Source organism: Ciona robusta, chromosome 8 (assembly GCF_009617815.1).
Source record: "Ciona robusta chromosome 8, ASM961781v2".
Classification (NCBI taxonomy): domain Eukaryota; kingdom Metazoa; phylum Chordata; class Ascidiacea; order Phlebobranchia; family Cionidae; genus Ciona; species Ciona robusta.
In genome coordinates, this window is record NC_143242.1 from 7,039,518 (window position 1) to 7,063,157 (window position 23,640).

General features: G+C 35.4%; 4 protein-coding genes and 1 long non-coding RNA gene across 5 annotated transcripts; 1 reads left to right on the forward strand and 4 right to left on the reverse strand.

Annotated features, from left to right (window-relative positions):
- Nucleotides 1-6: 6 nt before the first annotated feature.
- LOC149732920 (cap-specific mRNA (nucleoside-2'-O-)-methyltransferase 2-like) lies at nucleotides 7-5,126 on the reverse strand. Its single transcript, XM_089883260.1, has 8 exons — nucleotides 4,494-5,126; nucleotides 3,642-4,046; nucleotides 3,178-3,335; nucleotides 2,739-2,900; nucleotides 1,758-2,431; nucleotides 1,098-1,235; nucleotides 684-780; nucleotides 7-364 (listed from the first exon to the last, which is right to left on the reverse strand). Exons 1-8 carry the CDS (start codon nucleotides 5,074-5,076, stop codon nucleotides 281-283), a joined length of 2,301 nt encoding a protein of 766 aa, XP_089739386.1. The 5' UTR covers nucleotides 5,077-5,126; the 3' UTR covers nucleotides 7-280.
- LOC149732921 (putative ATP-dependent RNA helicase DHX35) lies at nucleotides 5,099-8,103 on the reverse strand. The gene is made up of 2 exons (XM_089883259.1): nucleotides 6,868-8,103; nucleotides 5,099-6,277 (listed from the first exon to the last, which is right to left on the reverse strand). Exons 1-2 carry the CDS (start codon nucleotides 8,031-8,033, stop codon nucleotides 5,356-5,358), a joined length of 2,088 nt encoding a protein of 695 aa, XP_089739385.1. The 5' UTR covers nucleotides 8,034-8,103; the 3' UTR covers nucleotides 5,099-5,355.
- Nucleotides 8,104-8,800: 697 nt separating this feature from the next.
- Nucleotides 8,801-12,068, forward strand: LOC149732922 (MYG1 protein C27H6.8-like). The gene is made up of 7 exons (XM_089883271.1): nucleotides 8,801-9,027; nucleotides 9,396-9,508; nucleotides 9,969-10,131; nucleotides 10,565-10,714; nucleotides 10,978-11,100; nucleotides 11,301-11,482; nucleotides 11,798-12,068. Exons 1-7 carry the CDS (start codon nucleotides 8,806-8,808, stop codon nucleotides 11,967-11,969), a joined length of 1,125 nt encoding a protein of 374 aa, XP_089739397.1. The 5' UTR covers nucleotides 8,801-8,805; the 3' UTR covers nucleotides 11,970-12,068.
- Nucleotides 11,013-11,791, reverse strand: LOC149732923 (uncharacterized). Its single transcript, XR_016385574.1, has 2 exons — nucleotides 11,658-11,791; nucleotides 11,013-11,126 (listed from the first exon to the last, which is right to left on the reverse strand). It is a non-coding gene; the product is annotated as an uncharacterized LOC149732923 (long non-coding RNA).
- A 707-nt stretch (nucleotides 12,069-12,775) lies between the features above and the next one.
- LOC149732924 (suppressor of tumorigenicity 7 protein homolog) lies at nucleotides 12,776-22,504 on the reverse strand. The gene is made up of 15 exons (XM_089883265.1): nucleotides 22,256-22,504; nucleotides 21,708-21,790; nucleotides 20,557-20,689; nucleotides 20,178-20,232; nucleotides 19,612-19,727; nucleotides 19,092-19,170; nucleotides 18,225-18,279; nucleotides 17,629-17,728; nucleotides 16,421-16,518; nucleotides 15,611-15,725; nucleotides 14,965-15,140; nucleotides 14,561-14,711; nucleotides 14,026-14,118; nucleotides 13,453-13,601; nucleotides 12,776-13,005 (listed from the first exon to the last, which is right to left on the reverse strand). Exons 1-15 carry the CDS (start codon nucleotides 22,449-22,451, stop codon nucleotides 12,910-12,912), a joined length of 1,695 nt encoding a protein of 564 aa, XP_089739391.1. The 5' UTR covers nucleotides 22,452-22,504; the 3' UTR covers nucleotides 12,776-12,909.
- Nucleotides 22,505-23,640: the final 1,136 nt, after the last annotated feature.

Below are 23,640 nucleotides of genomic sequence, written 5' to 3' on the forward strand. Positions count from 1 at the left end.
TAAAACTTGTCATTGTTTCATTTATTTATTATATTTAGTTTACCCAAAGTGGAAGCATTTATGAAAAGTTAATAAAATAAACTGCATAGAAATTTTACAGAAAAGGCCACAATTTATGTGGGTAAAAGTTTTTACAAAATCAGAAAAAATAAGAATCTTGACAGAAACTGCATAATTTATGAAAACGAAATCACTTTTAAAGTTTAAAGAAATGTAAAAGTTAAGATTACAAATACGCTGCTGAATAAAATAGTAATAACCTCACGATCACTGGCTTCAGTTACGTGCCACTTGTCATGAATAAGTGTGACAACTCCACCAAGCAAGCGTTATTTGATTGACGAACAGATTCAAAAAAGTAACTCTGAAATTAAAAGAAACTTCAAAATGAATGAATAAACGTAACTTATTTAACGTCAGTCGTTATAACACAGGTGTTCATACACCTCGTGCCAGCTAGTTATATTCACTATTTTGTGGTACGAGACTACGAGTTATAGTTATATTCACTATTTTGTGGTAATACATTTCCAAATGAAACTAGGCCATAAGCAGAGCTTGTGAACCTGTACAAGCCACCAGGCATAGGTAAAGTAAACCTGTAGAAAAACCTTACCACTTGCACGGCTGTAAAGTAAATTATGAAAACATTTTTTTGCCTGTGGGAAGTTTTTTACACTCACCTTTAAACTGAACATTTGTGAAACTGAAAATAATTCAACAAATTCGTATCCTGGTTGTAATTCCCGTCGTGTTAGGTCGTCAAGTGAATGTATGTAACTGTTAATAATAGAGTTTTACTAATGTATCTCATGCACATTGTTAAGTAATACCAAAGGTCTCTTTTTATAGACCAGGCCTATTAAATACATGGTGTATTCATACACCTCATGCTCACTGTTAAGTTATAACATGGGTGTCTTCTTATACACCAGACACACATGGTGTATTCATACACCTCATGCTCACTGTTAAGTTATAACATGGGTGTCTTCTTATATACCAGACACACATGGTGTATTTACCATTTACACAACTCATGCTCATGGTCTAACTATACCACAGTATCTAAATAAACAAACATATCAACAACTCACCTATGATTTGCTTTAAACTTTACACCAACAAATAATATAGCTGGGGGTTTAAGGACAATTTTCACGGCTTGCAACATAAACTCCTCGAAACATTGAGATAAAATCCATAGAGATTGAATGGTGAGACGGGTCAACGCACTGAGTGTATGTAAGGTACATTTTAATTATTATATAATAATGAATCAGTGTGCATGTGTATTCATACACCTCATGCTCACTGTTGAATTATAACATAGGTGTCTTCTTATACACTAGACACACATGGTGTATTCATACACCTCATGCTCACTGACAAGTTATAACATGGGTGCCTTCTTATACACCAGACAAATGGTGTATCTATACACCTCATGTTTACTGTCTAGTTAGCCATTTTTGTATTTATCCTCAGGGTGGAAGACCAAGGATTTAAAACATTGGTGTTGCAAACCATGCATAGTGGCTTCATACACCCCATGCTCACTGTCAAGAGGATACTTTTATGTTTATACTTAGGGTGAGTAACCACAAAGTCTTATACAGAAGTGCTGCACACCATACATAGAGGCTGCATACACCTCATTCTCACGATTCAGCAGACTATCAGTATCATTAACCATAAAGTAAAGCTTGAAATTTGAAACAAGGAATCTTTTTGTTTAACAATAGGTGTTAACTGACCTTGGTAGAATAATAAAGCAAGAACCTCGTTTCTGAATGTTTTTCATCAAAATTTGAAGAAGTTTTAACATGTAAGGGCGACAGTTAAGTTCTGGCCAACATAACTTTAACATATCGCTTGGAACGACAGATGTAAAAACTACTTCAGGTTTTTTCGGGGAGAAATTGTTTGGTTTTGTTTCTTTTAAGTTGAGTTTCTCCCTTGCAAGGGTGGGGTTGGTTTTTTCAATTAGTTTTGAAATCCACTCGCTGTAAACCGATGAGCCACATGGTGGTTCAATTTCAAGCACTGTATGATTATGCTGAGTAATTATTCTTTGTAGATCTTCCTCTAGAACGAGGTTAGTCAGCGATAAATTTGTTGATTCATCAGAAAAATGTGTCGAGTCGTCCGACATCTCTGCTGAGTCATCATGAAAAACTGCAAAATCATTCCTTAAAACAGCTGACTCACAATCTATTGTTCGTTGTTCGAACGACAATTGGTAACCGGCGATAACATCCGTGTCGCAGAAAATTGAAGAATTGATGACTCGTAACTTTTCCCCGAGCTTCACGCTTGATTCGTTCCACCAGAAATGCTTCTTACGCATCACAATCCATTCTGGGTCGTCATGGAAATGAGATTCGAATCCGTTATCCGAGGAATGGGAAGCGTGGTCAACTCCCTTGCCCTGGTTGTAAATATATTATCAATATTCAAAGCTGAAACAACCGTGGTAAGAATCTGGTACTTTATATTTTATTATACAATTTGTTGGACTTTAACTTTGTCTGTTATGTTTTCGTAGCACCAGATCCTTACTGTATTTCATTGCACAAGAATTATCCAACTTTATAAGCACCAGATCAGGGTCGAAATCATAAAATTTGTTACAGCTAAAACAACCATAATATAACTGTAATAAATTCTGTTAATGTCACCATGGTCTGGTGCACATATAGCAGGATGATATATAGTTGTAAACACACAGAACTCACCAACACTCTGTCACTAAACGAACCCTCCAACCTTGCACACTGTTTGATGTTTGAACGAATTCCCCCAGATTGTAACACACCAGAGGGCACTATGCAAAGCTTCTGTTTGATCTTACGCAAGTTACAAACATCAAAGAAACGCTGGGTTACTTGTTCCTGGACCTTGGCGTAAGTTAGGGGGTAAAAAGAAATGAAAGGGTTATTTAGAAGAAATAATTTGTCTGTAAGGTAAATAATCTATCAGCGGCTCATCTGGTATGAAAAACGTAAGGTATTTCTGACTTTTGTCTGCTATCAGACAAGACTTTATCAGGGAATGTGAATGTGATGAAACATTAACAATAACTTTTTATACAAGTGGGTGTGTGCATAACTTGGTGGACAGAAGTCAGTTATTAACCTCATTTACACTGACGATGGACCAAGTTAAATAACTCACTTGTTTTATTGTCGATTTGGCATCATCTGTAATATTGTTGTAGTAAAAGATGTTTCTATTGATGGCGGATTCTTGTAAAGTTACAAACAATCGAACACACGCTGTGTGTTGGTCTATGAAACTGTCAGGAAGGGAACTTGGAGGGAATATTGAAAAACCTGGGATGTAGGGAATTGAAATTTTGTTTTATCTCTGAAGTTATGGAAATGCAACTATAATATATGCAATATGAAAAAAAGTACAAAAAAATGACAGTCTAATGGCAGGTTGAAGGAAACTTATTTAATCTATTGATTATTCTATAAAGATAAAATATTCTATCCTATAAAGGTTCCATAAACTTACAAAAAAATCTTCTGTTTATAAAAGTAAGGCCCTTAATGAGGTGTCTGACAGCCCAACGCCAAGAAACAGATAATTCATAAACAGGAAAAGATAAAACTTCATTGACTCCAACTACTTACCTTTATTTAAAACATTATGAAATGGAAAATGTTTGCGAAGATTTTCATGAAACTCCTTCCATCCATCCAGCCCACAGTAATTCCTACACACAACATAAACCTCAGAGTTTCCGGCTTTGCTTGTCGCTGGTTTGATGACGGACACCTCTTCAAACAAGCAACATAGCAAGTACATAATAGACGCTGAATGTACTTCAAACAAAGTGAACATCTTCATCACGAAGGTTCCTCCGGAGCAGAGCAACTGAAGTGCATCCAGCATCTCCACGTGATGCAAAGGAGCAACCACCGTCTCTTGCTCTCCAGGTTTATCAGCACAGTTCAAACTTCCATCAGCGGTTACTAATCCAATTGTTGCATCATCAAACTCATTGTGACAATGCGCACTCAAAGAATCCATGAATTCTGTAAATGAAATAATTAACATGTATTCCCTTACTTTTGCTACCAAAATGTGAATAATTTTTTAGCTGCTAATAATTAAACACGCTATGCATTTCCGATATTTTTTTAGGGAACGAAATATATAAACGGTGTTTTTGTAGTATGTTTATAACAAGAAACAAAGTAAGCTCTAAAAATGTAAATTATAATTTCTAAATTAGGATAATTATTAAACATTATTAAACTGCTGGACTGCTGGTATGGGTTAATACGGTTTTAACTTAATACAATAGTGAGTATTGGGTTTGGCCTGGTCACTTACTTATGCTCATGGAGAAACAGTATTAAACATTAATATAATATAAAGCATCTATCAAAACTATCAATACATTACATATATAACAATGAATGAAAAACACATGCAATACCCTAATGCAAATATTCAACAACCAAAATGTAAAAACCAACCTGGTTTAAAAACATCTCCTGTGTTGTCTTGTCCAAAACACCAAGATTTTAAAGTCCTTGATATGAGTCTGTCATCCACTATACATGAAGATAGAGGATTACCCTCATAGTATGGGTTTAGGGTATTTCCCACCCACTTATGCTTAACATTCGGGCGATGACTTTTAAGATGGTGATTCAAACTCGCAATGAAACCACCAGGAGCTTCACATAGGTGAACAGAACAGAGTGTATCACCACAGTTGGTTGGTATAACATTCCCATAAGATAAAAGCTCATGGAATTTACACCACGCTTGGGTGCTTAACTCTGGCTGAATCCTCCGACGCAGAACGTTAAGTACTTTCCCTGACGGGTTGACAAAAGTAGTGTGTTTGTTCCATTTTTGTATTTCATAATGATTCAGTGAACTTTTGACCTCATTTAACCCCTCTTTGACCCCAGATAACCCCCCAACCACCCTACCCTCACAACTAAATATCGCACACTGAGGTATCTTCCATTTACCATCGGCTGGGTTTTTATAATGAAACCTCTTCTGGAACGCTTCTTCTGTTAGAATATCCGGGTCATAATGATCCATTATTACAAAACAAACTAAAAACCTGAAAATGTAAAAACAATGTTGAAAATAATCGTAATTTGAGTTTCTATTTAAATGAACTGAATTTGAGTTACAAAATATTAAATACAAACCATGTTTATCTAAAATGATTTGGTTTAAATTGGTCACCGAGTGAAAGATAACAAAAATTCACAAAATTGTATTATAGGGCGAGGAGCAGAAAAAATTAAAGGAAAAATATCATTTTTAATGACAAAAATAATCAAGTTTGTTTAAAATTTTAAATAGATTAAAAATTTAATCGTCAAGTTTAATTCTTTTAGAATAAACTTCATGCTGCGTTCCAAACTCATAAAAATGTGGCGCGAGTTCATGTAACCAATCCGGTTCAACTAATGTGACGTCTCTCATAAACATTTTCGATGTTTCCAATATTTCGTTAAAAACAAGAAATTTTGGAGGATATTTTTCAGCAATAAGGACCGATGATGGATGAATGTGGAGTGTGACATCATTATGGAGGCCTCTGTATGAACCATCATGGTGTAATCGAGCAGCGTTTGCGAAAAACCCTGACACAATACAGCGCTGGATTTTAGAAATGTCACTTTGTGCAGGTTGTACTGCTACCTTGAATCTGTTCATATATTTGCAAAGATTCTCACGTATTTTTACCGCTCTCTTCAGCGCTTTGTAGTTCAAATAATACTTCTCGCACCATTTCTTTGTTTTGTTTCCTTCGTTTATGAAACAATCGTAAATATTAAGCAGAGTGAAATGATCTCCTTGTGCGACAGCGAACTTACGATGCTCCATTGCTGCTTTCCCTCGCTCATTGGTCGGAAAGATTGTGACATCACGGACTTGTAACATTGCTACTATAGTTACAATCTCACTTGAACAATCAAATTTTTCCGACTCCAAAAGCATCTTCACAAACATTGGATTCAATGGAAACTCAGCCATAGTGACCCCTAATGGTGACGTAAGATTCCCGTTTTGGTCAAGAGCTCCGAGAGCAAAAAGCAGTTCAAGTCCACGGACCATGCACTGTGCGGGAGGTGGGGATATAAAATGGAATCGTAAAACGTTATCCACACCCAGTGCTTTTAGCTGAAGAATAACAGACATCAGGTTGGAACGCTGCATTTCTGGCGGGGTGGTTTTTTCCAAAGACATAGCTTCTTTCTCAGGGCATAGACGGTAAACTTTACCATTTCTGCAACATAAACATTAAACAAACATCAGTGAAATTAAATTTTATCATAGTGGGGTTTACTTAATAATATAACATAGCTTATTATGTCTTAAACTAAGAAAATTAGTGTCACCTGGTTAAAAACCGACAACTGGTTTGTTTCTTATCATATATTATATATGGATATATGTAATAACGAAATTATACAACCTGTTATAAAACAATGTTAGTTTTATTATTAAATACTTTCTATACCACATCTAAGACAATACAACTTATATATGAATAACCGGAGTTTTTTTCAGGAATATACAATGAGGAGTTAAGTGGGGGACTTAAGTGGATGGACAATTATATCACACCCCTGCTAAAAACACCTGTGATAAAAAAGATACTTGCTAGGTGTATCAACCACACCTAATTTTCTTCCAATTAAATATAAACATGTTTTTAACAGTGTTTTAACAACTGTTGAAAGTGTTTTACCAACTGTTGTTTTGTCGCTATATCCTGTATTTCATTTAAAACTATTTCTAAATCTTCGCTACCGTAAACGAAGAGGCAAACAAAAGTTGTTATTATTAATTTATTATTATTATAATAAGACATACCTGCATCTTCCTGCTCTTCCAGCTCTTTGCTCCAAGGATGCCTGGGAAGCGGGACAAACAATCAAAGATTCAATTCCCGACGATGGGTTGTAAACCTTGAGCTTAACGAAGCAGCAATCCACCACAAACGTTACGCCTTCAATAGTTACTGATGTTTCTGCCACGTTTGTAGCCACAATAACTTTCCTTGTGTTCCTAGAAACTCGTTCAAACACTTTAAACTGTTCCTTCTCATGTAAACCGCTATAAAACGGCAAAACTTTTAAATATTTCTTCTTATCCAGCCCTCTGCTACGCAGGTCATCAATTAATAATCGAACAGCTGTCCGGACTTCATCCTGACCTGTCAGAAACACAAGTATGTCGCCATCGCCTTCATGACGGTGAATCTGCAAAACTGTCTCCACGGTTGCTTTCACATAATCAGGCACTGGGTCGGAGGAATAAAAAACTTCAATTGGATAATTCCTTCCCTCCACTGACAACACACCCACATTATCTTGAGACTTTCCAGCGTTTTTTATCGTGAAAAAATCCTTAAAAAATTCCGCTGAAATGGTCGCTGAAGAAATTATGATCCTTAAATCTTGTCGCTTACGTTGTATCTTCTTTAACAGCCCCATGCACATGTCAGTATTAATGCTCCTCTCATGAGCTTCATCCACAATGACAACATTATACTTCTTCAGCAAAGGATCACTCATCATCTCTCTAAGGAGGACCCCATCGGTGACAAACTTGATCACTGTTTCTCTTGGATCAAAACAATCGTCGAACCTAATACCGTATCCCACCTCACCCCCCAATAATGAACCTCGCTCTTCCGCCACACGAGTCGCTAGAGTAACAGCAGCTACACGCCTAGGTTGTGTAATGAGACATCCATGTTTGCCTTTTTCTGTCCATCCACTTTCAACCAGATATTGTGGCACCTGCGTGCTCTTACCCGACCCAGTCTCCCCCACTATAATTAGGACATTATGCTTCTTTAATAGATAAAGAATATGATTTCTATATTGAAATATTGGCAACCTTTTTCGCTGATTCATAAGCGACAGATCGGCATGGCTATTAAAAACCACTGTGTCATCTGACCCTACCCGTTCCTGCTTCACGCTTTCATTTGGTTGATCGTCTCCAGGTCGCCAAAATCTTGGTTGACTCATTTTATTTGGACAAGAACTTGACAACGCAATTACAGTTAAAGGTCTAAAAATTAAAAATAAATTGTTGTTATTAAATATTGTTTACTTATCACTAAAAAAAAATTCACTAAAAAAAAATTGTTGTTAAGAAATATGTTACACTTCATACTCTCTTAAGTCTCTGGCAAGTTATAACATGAGTATCTTATTTTATATTATATACCCAGGCTATAAGGTATAATTAGCACACACCTCATGCTCACTGTCAAGTTAGAACATATACACAAACTTAAACATTATAAATAAATATAATATAACCATTATGTCATTACAAATAACAAATCCGACAAAAACACCCACAACACAGAGAAAATTTAACACAGTAATATAATTTAATAATAATAATGTTGCATCGCTTTACAACACTATATTCACCAACATTTAACGCATTATTCATACTTCTATATACATAACTATTTATTTCATATTCAAGTTTACTTTGCGCCTATGTATTTACTGTTTACACCATTTGTGTCCAACGGACTTACTTATCGCCCGACGCGCGTAAAAACCCGCACGAAAGTTTCCTTCTGTGGTAAACGTTTACAAAACGACACAGGTAAAAACATTAATCGATTAGTACTTGATACCCGAATTTGACAGCCAAAGTATAGTATGTATTGTATTACATATTCCGTACTTTATATATAATTAATTATATGAAACACGAATTTAATGTGATATTGTATTTTGCCGATTCGTGTTCAGGCGCTATGGGACCAGTGGAACTCATATGCGCCCTATAAACAACACACGCACTTCTGTACTGGCTTGCTGTTTAAGAATATTTCGTTTTCGTTTAAGAGGATTTTTAGCTCGATCAATGAATTCAGAACCACCACAGAAAAAGATGTGTTTGAACGGGGAAAAAGTTAAAATCGGAACACATAACGGCACTTTTCACTGCGATGAAGTGTTGGCGTGTTATCTGTTGAAATTACTGCCAAAATATAAGGTAAGTTACCATTTGTAACATGTTTACTGGTTAAATTATTTGGCACTAGTGAATAATCCTCCGGTACATAGCAGAATAGGCAGGTTGGTGGTTAGGGGTTACTGGTTAGTGGGTATAGGAGTTGGCAAATAGCAAATAAGTGGTTAGCAAATAAGGTGGCAAAGGGATTCTTCACTAGCACCAGTGGGATTTTGAAAGTTCTGACATTTAATAATGTTCATACTGTTTGCATAGTTTAACTTCAATGAATTTAAGGTGGTTCAGGCTATATTCTGTTTTTTCTTTTACAAATAACAGTTTATCTTCATGGTTATAGTAATAGTATTTAATAACCAACTAGTAAAACCTCCTACTTGTTTTGGTTTCAGGACGCTGAGATAGTTCGAACAAGAGACACAGAAATCCTAAATAATTGTGATATAGTTGTTGATGTTGGTGGTGTGTATGATCACGATAAAAGCAGATACGACCACCATCAAAGGTGGGCTGGGGTTTATTATACAATGTGGGCATGGGGGTGGCAACTACATGTAAGTTGCTTAAGTTTCAATGCACGGGGATATAAATGACCAAACCAACCAAAATTCATGTCTGCTTATCCACACACTGCAATAGCTTCAGCAACTCGACTGTGGGCATGGGAGTGGCAACCATGGATAAGTCACTTATGGCCTCACTCATTGTAAATATTGCTTATCCACACACTGCAATAGCTTCAGCAACTCGACTGTGGGCATGGGAGTGGCAACCATGGATAAGTCACTTATGGCCTCACTCATTGTAAATATACTCATTGAGAATTTAAATGACAACATCATCCAAAAAGTCCTTTTTACCACTTGACTTACTACAATAGGTTTATAACAATAAGGCTAAAACAATTTTAAATTTAGATCTAAAGGAAATGATTGACAATTCATTGTTATATTTATTCTTTACAGATCATTCTCTGGCACCATGAACTCCATACGACCAGATAAACCATGGAAAACTAAACTAAGCAGCGCTGGGCTTGTGTATTGTCATTACGGGGAAGAAATATTGAAGTTATTGCTTGGAGAGGAGGGGAGTGATGAAAAGATTGTTTCTGTTATTTATGATAAAGTAAATAAACATATCTGCTCTATATTTAGTTGTGTTGTTCTATTCTATATGGACGAAGTGGTACAACAAGTCACGATAAGGGACTTGGGGTTTATGCCAGAGTTGGCCCATTATCACAAAATTAGTCTGCTGTGAGAAATTATTGTCAATGGTAGACAAGTTGTATAATTATGAATGGCCCACCATAGTTTGCAATATATGTTTTTGTACTGAAGTTGCATAACATTATTAGAGGGTAAATAAGTGATGAATAAGTTGTGTACTTCGCTGGTATGATGTATATAAGCACCAAATATGCAAAACAACCTCCTGAATGTGTTTAAAATAATTATTAATATAAACATTGCAAACAAACATAATCAATAATATAAATAAGCTTACCTATTTCGGGTTTTTAGAGGTTAATTTGTTGTTAAACTAATTTTACCTCAAGGTTTATGAGAAATTTGTCCATGAAATTGATGCGATTGATAATGGTGTGGATCAGTTTGATGGGGAAGCACGATACCATATTTCAACCAATATTAGTAGCAGAGTTGGCCACCTTAATCCATCTTGGAATGAAAAGAGAAAAAATGAAAATGTTAGTATGTGGATTGTTATGTTATTGTATTATTCACATGTTATATGCTATGTTGAACACCCAGCACCCCTGGAATAAAAATATATATAGAAATACATAATTCTTTTAGCTGATTACAATTTTCCCTTGTCTCTCTTTAAATATGCTAAGGAAGATTAAATTAACTGAAGGAAATTAGAAACAAAACAGCATAGGCCTAGAAAAATCAATTCAAAAAAAGCAAAATCACCTTTATTTTGCTTCAACGTATTGATTTGTTCTAGAAATCTTTTGAAGTTGCCATGGCAATGGTTGGTAAGGAATTTGAGGATCGTATCCATGGTTACGTGACGTCATGGTTACCAGCGAGAGATATCGTGGTGAAAGCAATCAAACAGCGCCATCAGGTGAATACCTTGTATGCAGAAGTTTTCTACATAAACGAGCTCTTTTATTCTTCTGAATTAGTTGTGTTCGGCTGACAAAATGTTGTTCTCAATAAACAAAATGTTTTTTTACTATTATTATTTTCAATTTTTTTACATGAAACAGGCCCCTAGGCCATCATGAGTAGCCCATTAATGGTAACCAGAGTAATATATTACAGATATCAGACCAAGGTCAAATCCTTTTGTTGGATCAATACTGTCCGTGGAAGGAACATTTATTTACATTGGAAGATGAAGAGTTCGTCCCCAATGGTGAAATCAAATATGTTCTCTATGAGGATAATACTCAAAAATGGAGGATACAATGCGTCCCTGCTGGCCGAAATACTTTCGAAAATCGGTATTTAAACTTTGGTTGTTCATAAGAAAACTGATCTATAAAATTGACATACATTGTTTAAATCCAGTATTTCAATTACCATGTGGTTTATGACCTGTTGCAAAAGCAGCAGAATATATATATTGGTTAATCAAACTTATTTAATAATAATTGTAACAAAGATTAGCTTTCCTACCTTTTTGTGGTCTTATGTTGTTTTAGTCTTGCCTTTTTTAAACTGGTGATCTTTAAACATGTCCAGATTTAAAACCATAGATGTAGTTGACATTTTCGTGTTTTTTTTTTGTTTCATTTTTTATAACATTCTTTGCCCAGTTTATCAATCCTTGCTGAATGGAGGGGATTGCGAGACGAAGAGTTATCGAAACTTAGTGGAATCCCTGGATGTGTGTTTGTACATGCAAGTGGATTTATAGGCGGCAATGCAACAAGAGATGGGGTTCTTCAGATGGCAATGAAGTGTTTGGAAGGAAACATGGAGAAGTGAACGTTTCAAACAACTTTATACACAATGCTGCTCTTGATGTAGTTTGCGTTAATTTTCGTAGAAAAATAAATTCAATGCTGATCATGCATCAACTAGTAACGGCTGTTCTGCTCTCCTTGGATAATCAATATTTTAACGCCTGCCCAATACGTCAATTTATATGGTTCAGGGCATGCAGGCCTCCATGAGATTTTCGAGGAGTTGTAGTGACCCCTGAATTTTCCAATTACAAAAGCAGTTTATCCTTAACACACTCCAGAAAAATATAAACCTACTTTTACAGTTAACATACTACATTGTGTCAACCCTGGAACTTTCTAAAAATCAAAGCCACTGTGTTTGTCAATTTAGAAAACTATTACCGACCACTGAGCTAGAGCAATTATCATTTGAAGTTTTCACAAAGTGCACGCACACCAAAATGATGGTCCCATACTCCTTTACCATGCTCCAGCTACGATAATGGGCCAATTATGGCCTTAATCCTAAGACCCTTTGTGCCACGCTGCGGAATCTCACACACATAGAATAAAACCACTGCGATGCACATTAACACAAGTCCTTAACCAAGTAAAACATCAGAATATTTGAAGAGTTCTAAAACTGAGTAAATACTAGATCTGATCTCCCAATACTGACTGAAGTACTTACAATCTATTCTAAAACAGGCACACTTAAAATAATCTTACTTCAGCTCTGTTTGCTAACAATAACAAGTAGCTTAGCTAATTGTGATCTAACAGTCACTAATCTTACACTGATTCAGTCAGCCATAGAAACCTGAAAAACATAAACAGCCACAAAAATCTTATTTTGATTTCTTTTCTCAAATGCAATCACCAGTTGGGCACGTAACACACCGTTTACGGAGTGTTATACCAGTAACGAAGTATTGACAGTTAGGTAGGGTGTGTATATGTGCCATGTTGTAATGTTCTTCTTATACTCTTGTCAGAACGTGCCAGATGGATGTCGGCATCAAACTATCTAGCTTCTCCAGGATAAAAGTGATCGGCGCCACCAACATTCCAAGAAACTATTCAATATAAAACATAATTAAGTTACATCTGCGGTAACTTATAAGCTTGCACAAGTGTATGAAACAGAACATCCATGTTATAACGACTGTAGTTGCCCCACTCATTTATATTTCTTGTGTTTTATAATACACCCTAAACTGTAGTCACAACACCAGGATTTGAACCTAGGACCTCTACATCCATAAACACTACAACATCTTATTCAAATTGGGTGCAACAGCCACGCTTTTTAACTTATCCTCCGTTTCACACTTTTTATCCATTCGTGTTTTAACAACTGTTGTTTTGTGTTAATTCCCTTCTCTTCGTTCTTTAAATAGCATGATCTTTGCAATTGTGTTCGAAGGGCCTAAATCCCAGTTCCTTAAAAACCTTACCCATACAGAATAGAGTATAAATTGTTAAAAAGATAAATTAAAATATTGTAATGTTAATACACCCACCTCACTTAATGCTTTTGCGAAAAGTATCATAATATCAGGGTACTGGTGCGTCAGTATGGCAAGCATAGCTGTGAAGGAACATAGACAACCAACAAACACAATAAAGAAGGGCCATTCCTTCTTGGGGTAAACTGATACGTAATGGAAACCTGGAATGAGTAGAAAGTTCACAGTGGGTACACCTTATGCTCACTGTATAGAGGATACTCTTAGGTATTATTTGGTGATGCAGCAAGAAGTTTAATTAATACACAGGTGTTGCACACCATACATAGTGGCTTTATGCACCTCATTGTCAAGAAGATACTTTTATGTTTATCCTTTGTTTAGAAAACCAAAGATTTAATGCACGGGTGTTGCACACCATACATAGTGGCTTTATACACCCCATAATCACTGTCAAGTCAGGATACTTTCATGTTTATCCTCGGGGATGGAAAGTAGATTGTTTTATACACGAGTGTTGCCCATCATACGATGCACATTATGAGCCAACTGTGGCCTATATCTCAGGTACCACCCTGATTCACACCTCAGCAACAAAGCATTGTATAATGCCTACAATACACTTACTTGGTAAAAGTTCTCTATCAGCATTCTCAGTGCAGTTAGGATACGGGTAAAACAAATGTCCTTTTTCCAGTGGGTACGGAATCATTCGAAATGCTGGGAACAAAAGCATTGGTTTATGATGTCATAAATGACATACTTTGTATGTTTGTTCTGGGACAATAGCTATCTAACAAACTTAAGTATTATGAATCATACAGCAGCACCCTGGTTGTTGGGGTGATCCATTATAAAATACGTGCTCATTCATTAAACCGCACATGCCTATATATTATACACCACGTGCCTATTCATTAGATGGCAAGTGGCCAACCATTATATAATTTGTACCCATTCATTAGATATTACAAACCATTCTATAATACGTGGCTTTTGTGCTCATTCATTAAATAGTGTGTATTATACGTCCAGTGTATTATACGTGCCCATTCATTAAATAGCCAACACCAAACCCTTATATAATATGTGCTCATTCATTAAACAGCCAACACCAAACCCTATATAATACGTGCTCATCCATTACTTCCATCTCACTTACTTCCTTCCCAAGTGCAGTGAAGTAAATTAAGAGCTCCCTCCACATTCTTCCACTGTGGTAGATGGTAGAACGCATAAGCAATTGCTTCAGAGTCCCCACGTTTCAATATATGCTCGGGTGGTAATATTATGCTTTTCATTTCGAGAAGGTACTGTGAGGTGATAATGTGTTACTATGATGTCATAGAGTTATAATAGAGGTGTCTTACAATATTATTCATACACCTCGTGCTCAATGTCAAGTTAAAACATGTGTGTCTCCTTAAACACTAGACACATATAGTGTATTCATACACGTCAGAGTTACACCCATATTTTAACTAATGTGGTTGTCTCGCCACGCGATGATAAATAAGTTAGTAAATTACATCCACAACCCTAAACCCAAAATAACAGATCACACACCTTAGGAACGTGAGGATTGAACTCCACAGCTCGATGAATGGCTTCAACTGCCGTCATCTCGGATGAAGATAATCCTCGCTTTGTCGCTACCTCCAATGAAAACTTATCACAAACTGCTCGTGCTTTGAGCAAAGCAGCCGTGTAACAAATCGTAGCTGATTTGGGAAGACTAATATCTGGAATGGAAATGAATGTAATTTATTTATTTAACCTCTGGGCTAACCATTGTGCCACAGCATCAGATGCGTAAGTGTGTATTTTAGGGGGTGTATGGATGCATAGGGTTTCAATCTGTTTTCTTGTTGTAAAAATGAATGTACACAAGGTCATATATGTTTTCTGGTGTATACATGACGAGGGTAGGTAGATGTAGATTGTATACAGGTAAAACATGTTTGGGTTATTGTTGAGCATATTTGGGTATAAAAGTGCGTAGGTACTTGTGAGGTGTATAAGCATAGAAAATCGCACACCCATCAGCACCAAACCTGGGGTGGCAGGGTGGGCAGGCCTACCATAGAACTTTCTGCGCTTCATTTATCAATAAACACTTAAACCAATGAGGTATATTGGTTTCATTGAATTGTATGTAACTATTTCAGCCTTCCCTGTATTTAAATAGTTTTGTGCTTATGAGAATACATACCATCATATTTAAATAGCAAGGCCTGTGCATCAGCATACGCTTGTAGCTCGAGCAATGCTTCCAACAAATTCTCGTGAATATTCAAAACGTTTAACATCGGGAACTCTTTCATTAGCTGTTGAAATAATAGGTTAGAAGAAAGTTAGCTTTACATAAACTTGTTGTTAATTTAAATATAAACCAGCTTTCACTTCTGGCAAAATTTGATTTCCTCTAACTTTACTTTCCGCTGATAAGGCAGCATGGAATAGTATTCAAATGTTGGTACTATAAATGGATATGCCGAAAGAGCTGTTTTGAATTTAAATATATGTATAAAGGTGTTCGAAATTTACAAATTGGTAATCGTAAACTAACCCGCTAGAAAATAAATTGGGCCAATTTAAAGAGGTAACAAACTAAAGTAGCTCCAAATAAAGTTAAACCATTAAATAAAAGTAAGGAACCAAATTATGCAACACATTTACCAGCTGCCTTTAAGTTTAGCTTACAAGTTGATATTCAAATTAAATGTGAAATTAGAAACACAGTTTGCATTATAGTAACATACTGTTTTAGGATTATAATTAAAATTTAATGGTAAGATTAATATTACATTGGGTAATGCAGAGCTCAATTAGTAATAATGCCTGTTAATTATTTAAATTACTTCGTATTTCCGATAACCAGACTTGGTGCATTCATATACCTCTTTCTAGTTAGTTATAGCTTAAAACACTGGTGCTTTTTATAGAATCCTTATACACCAGACACACATGGTGTCATACTCACTGTTTTTTACACACAACCTCATGCTCACTGTCGACTTACGTCTCTCATCATCTTGACAGCTTCCCTTGTTTTCCCGAGTTTCCTCGCACACATCGATAATCGACGCTTGATGTAAACCAACACGTTCGTGTCTCGGCCTGCAACCATTGTGAGGTGAATGCTGATATTTAGTTCTAATATTGCAACTGCCATTTACACTTCAGTACATTAGTTTAAACCAGGCTGTTCTTAGACCAAGTTATACGACAAGTCAAAAATAAAACTAAACTTCACAGATGAAGTCTTGTGAGACAAGAGTCAGGACAGAAACCGAAATTTGGCTAGGAACACGAGAGAGCAAGCACGGCACTTTTGGAAGATTAAGAGTGTTGGGGTAATGATTAAATGAACCAAATCTGTCCCAAATCTTGGCTCTTCAAGGACCTCACCTATTATATTGTAGCTTGGATAGGCTTAGGGGATATAAAAAAGAATACAGAAATATCCACTAACAGCTTGCCCAACAAAGGTCATCACCTATATATCTATATTCACTTGATTACTTATTAGTTTGTTCTATTATTATTGTAATTGGCATTTACAGTGTAGCTTGCCATGGGGTCAAAAAACGACTAAAACGTCTGCACCCAACATTTCTCAGTGCAGATATTTCCTTTTTCTTTTTCTACCCCAATGCGAGCTGTTGTGTAGTGTAACACCATTTGAAAACAAACGATTTTAAATGGGAAAATATTAAAAGATATACCTTTGTTCAACCTTAAGTATGAATATATACATGCCATATTTACTAACATAATAAAACATTCTTTTTATAGTTAAATGTTGAAACCCCTATGCCAACAACAATAAACATTATTTATTGTGAACTTAATAACCACAGCATGTAGTAAACCAGGTTTAAAGTGAAACTGCCTGTTGTAGGTATTTTTTTCTTTGTTGGTATAGTAAAGGTGAACTTTTTTTAAACAACTGAAGATTATTCTATAAGTAAGATCCTATAGGCATGCTAGGGGATCTGGGATTGAGGTCTGAGTTGGCCTATAACCCTAATACCCAATGTGCATAGCTGTATAAAAATTAATCAAAGTTTAAACAGACATTAACAACTATATCAAATTTCTTCATTTAGCTGAAACGGTCTAGATTGTACATTTTGAGATTAAACAGTCCAGACTGTACATTTTAAGAAAAAATTATGTTTTGCAGTTTTTGTAATAATCCACCAACTAACAAACCAATCAACTCACGGTGTTCAGCTTCATGCATGGCGCTGTGGTGTTGTAGAAGTTGGGACTTACGATACAATCCTTCCCCAGCTTTCAATGCTCGTCGAAATAAACGTTCGGCCTGTTTGGACAAAATATATTGAGTTCATCCTAATAATTTATCAACTATTGAGTGAGACAGTCGAACTTTTTAACTGACATTCTTTCCCACACTTTTTATCCATAGTGTGTTTTAACAACTGTTTTGCTGTTGATTCCTTTCTCTTCATTTTAAAAATAACCTGATCTTCGCTATTGTTTTCAAAGAGATAAACAGAAATTATGTCATGTTATATCCCTATATGATAGGGTATCAAAAGTCATTACACCAGAATCTATAAGCTTAGACTATGAACGTTAACCCATTTTGCCCAAAATTTATAAGCCCTTATTTAACACTATGGGGCAATAAAAATCATTAAAACAGAATCTTGAAGCTTCTTTTATGTTAGTCCATGTTGCCCAAAATTCATGAGCCCCTATTTGATCAATACAGTTAAACCCATGTCCAATCTGACAGGGGTTGTATATATTTAATGACACTACTACACATGTCATGTAGACAGATTGTCACCCACCTCTAGTATTGTTACAGCTTCTTCCTCAGCAAGTAGTATGTATCCCGTTGCACAACTGCAAATATACAACAGCAAATTAGTACAACAAATATGTGTCTCATTTATTTACAAAAGCTGATGACATGTATGTAAACCATGGAGTAAAGTCGCGTGTGCCTTGGCCTAGGGTGCACGTCACTGCTGTTAGGTGTCTATACAAACAAGCAGAGTCAAAGTATATTGCATTCACCACATTAATCAACGAGGTTCCCTATGTTTGACAACTATGTGTGTATTTTAACAATGTCACCCCAGATTTTACCCTGCTGTTAGGTGTCTATACAAACAAGCAGAGCCAAAGTATACTGCATTCACCACATTAATCAACGAGGTTCCCTATGTTTGACAACTATGAGTGTAACTGTATTTTAACAATGTCACCCCAGATTTTACCCTGCTGTTAGGTGTCTATACAAACAAGCAGAGCCAAAGTATATTGCATTCACCACATTAATCAACGAGGTTCTCTATGTTTGACAACTATGTGTGTATTTTAACAATGTCACCCCAGATTTTACCCTGCTGTTAGGTGTCTATACAAACAAGCAGAGCCAAAGTATACTGCATTCACCACATTAATCAATGAGGTTCCCTATGTTTGACTACTATAGGTGTTACCTATATACATAAGGACAAGGTCATATAAATCTTTTTTTTTTTAATCCAAGGGGGCAGGGATAGTTAGACAAACAAATCCATTTTTTTGGATGTAATGTCTACTGATTAATGCAGTGCAGGAAATTCTGAGGTTGGCCTGCCCACCCTGCCACCCCTGGTTTGGCGCCTATGCACAAGTTGTGTTATTTATACTGTATGTTTTCCACTCACTCTTGGTCAAGGTCAAGAGCTTGATGCGCAGCTTTTATTCTCGCTTGTGGGTTTCGCTCCCTCCATGCTTTCTGCATCACTGTAAACAAATATTTATCAATAATTGCGAACCACATACCATTAGCAATGATTGCCTTATATAAATTAATGTATAGATTCCTAAACTGATTTCAAGGTATAGGTTTCAAGTTATCTGTAATAGCCTTGGAAGAGCCTGACTGCAAACAACTATTTATTAATTAATTGCTAACTAACTACCTAAGCAGTGATTGCCAATAAACACTTTAAAAAAACAGAATTTCTTTGCTCATAATAAGTAATTCAGTAATTAAGGTACGGAAGCCGTATAGTGGCATATATTGGGGTAATGGGTCAAATTTGAACTAAATCCCAGATCTTTTACAATAACCTCAGCCATATAGAATATTGCCTATTACACCAGCCTAACCTGTGTTATAATAAAAACAGTTGTGTTTAAATAAAAACTATATTTTTATTCCTTAATTCTTGAATTTCTTACCGTTGTCTGCAGGTCTGATGTTGTCGGTTTCACAAGTGAAAAAGGTCTGGTGGTCTTGAGCAGATAGGTTCATGTCGTAATACGTGAGCGCTTCTTGTCCAGTTACCCAGTTATATCTGTGTGAGTATAAGGTTTCTATGTTCAAGTAAGGGTGAATAGCTATAATAGTTTGGATAAATAATACTAAAGTGTCGGCCAAATACAATTTGACTTTTATAAATATCCTAAAAAGTGGTGCAACCATTTTAAGATTATTGTTTTGTTGGCACTTTGTAAAAGTACCTAAAATACTAAAGTGTTGGTTAAATACAACTTAACTTACATAAACACCTGTGAAAAGTCTTGCAAACAATTTAAGGTTATTCTCATGTTTACGCTTTTTAAAACATCTGTATAACCATTTATTTACATTTTCTATAAACACACACCAATATACAAATATGCTCCCTGTTATATTGGGCAACAAATTCAAGGTTAAATCTACAACGTTGACACTTTGTAAACTTATCAGTAAAAACATTGAAACTCCTACTCTGTATAAACACATCAATATACAAACAAGCTACCTGTTATATTCCGATCCCCTTAGAAGATTCAGGGGGTTCCTCCAAACTTTACATTCTGTTAAACAAATATTTATTTAACAAACGATAAACGATCCACACACATGTGTGAATGCAGCAAAAAAACTCAATTCTAAATACAAGTTATGGGGAAAGAATCAAAATAAAAGATTCTGTTTAACATAAAATATATCCTTTCATACTTAAACGAAAAAGTTTAATATCTGGGCATTTTATGCCATGCTTTGGTATCTGAATTAACTTATAGTTGGATTTGGAAAATTAGCCCTGTTAAAAACACATGGTAAAAACCAACAGTTTGTGCCAAGCATACTTAATTTTGAACATACTTTGATTCCACTATACTGTATTTTAAACATACTTTGTTTTGAATCATTAGCCTGGGTGGATGTTGTTTCATTATCCTCCCCACCCAGCAATGGTCCAAGGTGGTTCACTGAAACTTGCTCAATAAAAGATGTCCCATACTTGCGGAAGTACCACCACTCGAATATCTGGGATAATATGATGCAAGGTATGATAGGTTGGTGTAATGTTAAAGTTATCGAGTCATTACTCATCATCATTTCAACTTCACCAAAAATACGTCTGGGATAATGTAATGCAAGGTATCAAAAGTTGGTGTAATAATCTGTAATGTTAAGGTGCCTGTGCGACATGTTATTGTCATTCAAACTTTACCATTCAAAAAACTGGGACAATGTAATATAATGATTCTACTCTACTCTATATGGGTGAGGTGCCCGCAGTTTGACATGTCATGGGACCTGGGACTTAGACCAGGATTGGCCTATTACCCTAATATCTATATTGGCTCAGTGCCCCATTGTATGTATTTTAGGCCAGGACTGATTTGACCACAATGTAAAAGATAGTAAGTTTATTAAACGGATTAGTTTTTATATTGTGGCTTTCAACTTGTGCCCAGTAGGCTTAGTAGCCACAGGGTGTACTGCGGCCATTAGCAGACCTTTGCATATATAGCATTGTTTCTTTATAGCATGATTGCTGCAAACAGTGCAAAGTGTTGAATAAAATAACAGTCATACGAATGTTAAACAAATGTAGGTTATTTTATTGGTGTAACAGGATGTCACCAGTGTTGAGTGTCTCAATGGGACTACAAACCATGAAAGGCTAAGGTAGCCCTGTGATACTGCATTTTGTTTATTAAATATATATAAATGTATTTTATGTATAAAACACTGTAATAACACTACACAAATAGTGGGATAACATACACTTAAGCAGTGGGACAGCATATTAACACTATAAAAATAATAGAGTAACCCGCTACACTTTTTAATATAAAGCATTATTTAAAATTGAAATATCATAGAAAATGATAAAATGTTGCTCTCGGATAAGTTACAACATACATTTTATTGGTAGAACAACATATTAACACTACAAAAATAACAGAATATCCTTACTACACTTGTTCATTATACATACAATACAACATCATTTGAAATTGAAAAATCTTGGATGAGTTAATATTAGGTTACTCACCAGAATAATTCCTGACAGGAGTGAAGATGTTCCTGTGAGGGCAACGTAAAACTTGGGCGTCAACGAACTGATGAAGACGCTCACTGAGAGAAAAACAATTTGAAAATTAGTCTTATGCTTGTTGAAAGATTTCTCTTATTTAACTTTGTGTGGTGAGTCAACTTAAGAGTTATAACATGGGTGACTCAACTCTTATTTTATGCACTTTGTGCACGCTCACTATTTGCCGTGTATAGACGGTTTCTGTCTTTCTATACGTATGACAATTCGAACAATCTATTTGTGAAAGTAACCACTGAGTTAGAGCAATTGCTGTTAGGTGTCTTGGCTAAGGATACATGCGCCCACAATCGTAACAGCATTGCTTTCTGTGCTACGGAAAAATCACCCCCTAGCCTATTTGCTAACCACTAAACAGAGCGGCCAACCACTAACTTTTAACCACTCACCCCTGCCCCTAACTACCAACCTCTAACACTTTTCACAAGCCTAATCTGTATTGTTCAAAAGATTCTTCACTATTTGCTAAAATTTAAGCCAATACTTACTTGCATTAATGTTATCAGACAACTTTAATGGAGCTCTTAGAAAGTAAACAAGGATTGCCACCAGTAGTAACCAGATTCCCCACAAATATCCCCAAGACCACGACAAATCAATCTCACTTATCAAAAACCTCAAGAAATTCCACGGGCGCAAAATCAACGATTTTAACTTTTCCAAGATGTCATACACAAAATCCATAGAGCCTAGCTCAAGTATTGCATGATTAAGCCTGAGTAGGAGAGGAAGCAAATAATTAGAAGATGATTTCTCGCAAACGGATGGTTCATTTTTAAAAACAGAGCTTTGATAACTACTTATGTAAAAAGTTTAAATTCTTACCAAAAAAAAGGTATTGTAGTTTTGTTTGAAAACAACTTGCAATTAAGAAGGTGGTGTCATAATATAGTTTCATTAATGGATCATTTAAGAACATGGCTTTGATGGCTACATAAGTTTATTTAAATGCCCAAAAAATAAATTTATTGCAGCATCGGTTAAAAATGGCTTGCAGCTACTGGAATGCCATTCAGTGATTCAGGGCCTTTCAGGCAAATATAAATTTTAAGGTTCCGGAACTATCTTCCAAGGAACATTCTTATATATTGCAAAAAGTTTTAGGAAGGTGATTATATTGTATACAATATATATATAGAACAAAAATAATTTATTGTGTATAGGCTATAGCCTGATTGTAACGTAAAATACATTGCCAAAAAACATGTTATTTCATTGTTTAAAACAAATTTTTCAATGTTTTATAACTTTTTTGATAAAAAATACAGTTGGTATGAGAGAAAGTACATTATATTCACTAAAATTATTTAACGAAACTTAAGACACGTTTTAAACTAACTACACCATTTCCTGTTTGAAATAAACCTGTTAAAACAAAACAAACTATTTTCAAATTGCGGTCTAGGCTTGGATGAGACAACTTAATAAATAAATTTTGACTTTATAAAGTTTAATTAATTAAATGACCACAATGGTATAATGTTTTTACATCGAAAAACGTCACACCGTCTTTATAATACTCACTTACGTTTACGTATTGCAACTTAATCAAACTAAACGGTCTTATATTAAATACATGGCTGCACGCATAGTATATTAACTGATCAAAACACGTAAAGTAAACAAATAATTGCAGTATTTATTCATTCATTAATCCATAAATACCACTTATGGTAAACGTAAATAAACGCAAATTTTCTTCAAGTGACACCGGTTATTAGACAAAGTAGATTTTATGTGTAGTTCAATGTGTGTTGTCATACGTGATCACAAACTAACACTCAACTACTGTATATTGTTTTTACTTTGTTTCCTTTTTAATAGTTAATAATTGTGTGTAAATTTTCAGGTTTAAAAAATTGTATTGCTGTTT

Excerpts from the sequence above, each read along its gene's own strand:
- LOC149732920 (XM_089883260.1), bottom strand. The coding sequence starts at position 5,076 with ATGGATCATTATGACCCGGATATTCTAACAGAAGAAGCGTTCCAGAAG. Across the intron at positions 4,047-4,493 it reads AGGAGATGTTTTTAAACCAG|AATTCATGGATTCTTTGAGT; the intron begins GTTGGTTTTTAC and ends TTTCATTTACAG. Across the intron at positions 2,432-2,738 it reads CGTTTAGTGACAGAGTGTTG|GGCAAGGGAGTTGACCACGC; the intron begins GTGAGTTCTGTG and ends ATTTACAACCAG.
- LOC149732924 (XM_089883265.1), bottom strand. The coding sequence starts at position 22,451 with ATGGATTTTGTGTATGACATCTTGGAAAAGTTAAAATCGTTGATTTTG. Across the intron at positions 14,712-14,964 it reads TCAATCCTCACGTTCCTAAG|TACCTTCTCGAAATGAAAAG; the intron begins GTGTGTGATCTG and ends ATCACCTCACAG. Across the intron at positions 13,006-13,452 it reads TCGCAAAAGCATTAAGTGAG|TTTCTTGGAATGTTGGTGGC; the intron begins GTGGGTGTATTA and ends TATATTGAATAG.
- LOC149732921 (XM_089883259.1), bottom strand. The coding sequence starts at position 8,033 with ATGAGTCAACCAAGATTTTGGCGACCTGGAGACGATCAACCAAATGAA. Across the intron at positions 6,278-6,867 it reads GGAAGAGCAGGAAGATGCAG|AAATGGTAAAGTTTACCGTC; the intron begins GTATGTCTTATT and ends TTTATGTTGCAG.
- LOC149732922 (XM_089883271.1), top strand. The coding sequence starts at position 8,806 with ATGCGCCCTATAAACAACACACGCACTTCTGTACTGGCTTGCTGTTTA. Across the intron at positions 9,028-9,395 it reads AATTACTGCCAAAATATAAG|GACGCTGAGATAGTTCGAAC; the intron begins GTAAGTTACCAT and ends TTTTGGTTTCAG. Across the intron at positions 10,132-10,564 it reads TTTCTGTTATTTATGATAAA|GTTTATGAGAAATTTGTCCA; the intron begins GTAAATAAACAT and ends TTTTACCTCAAG.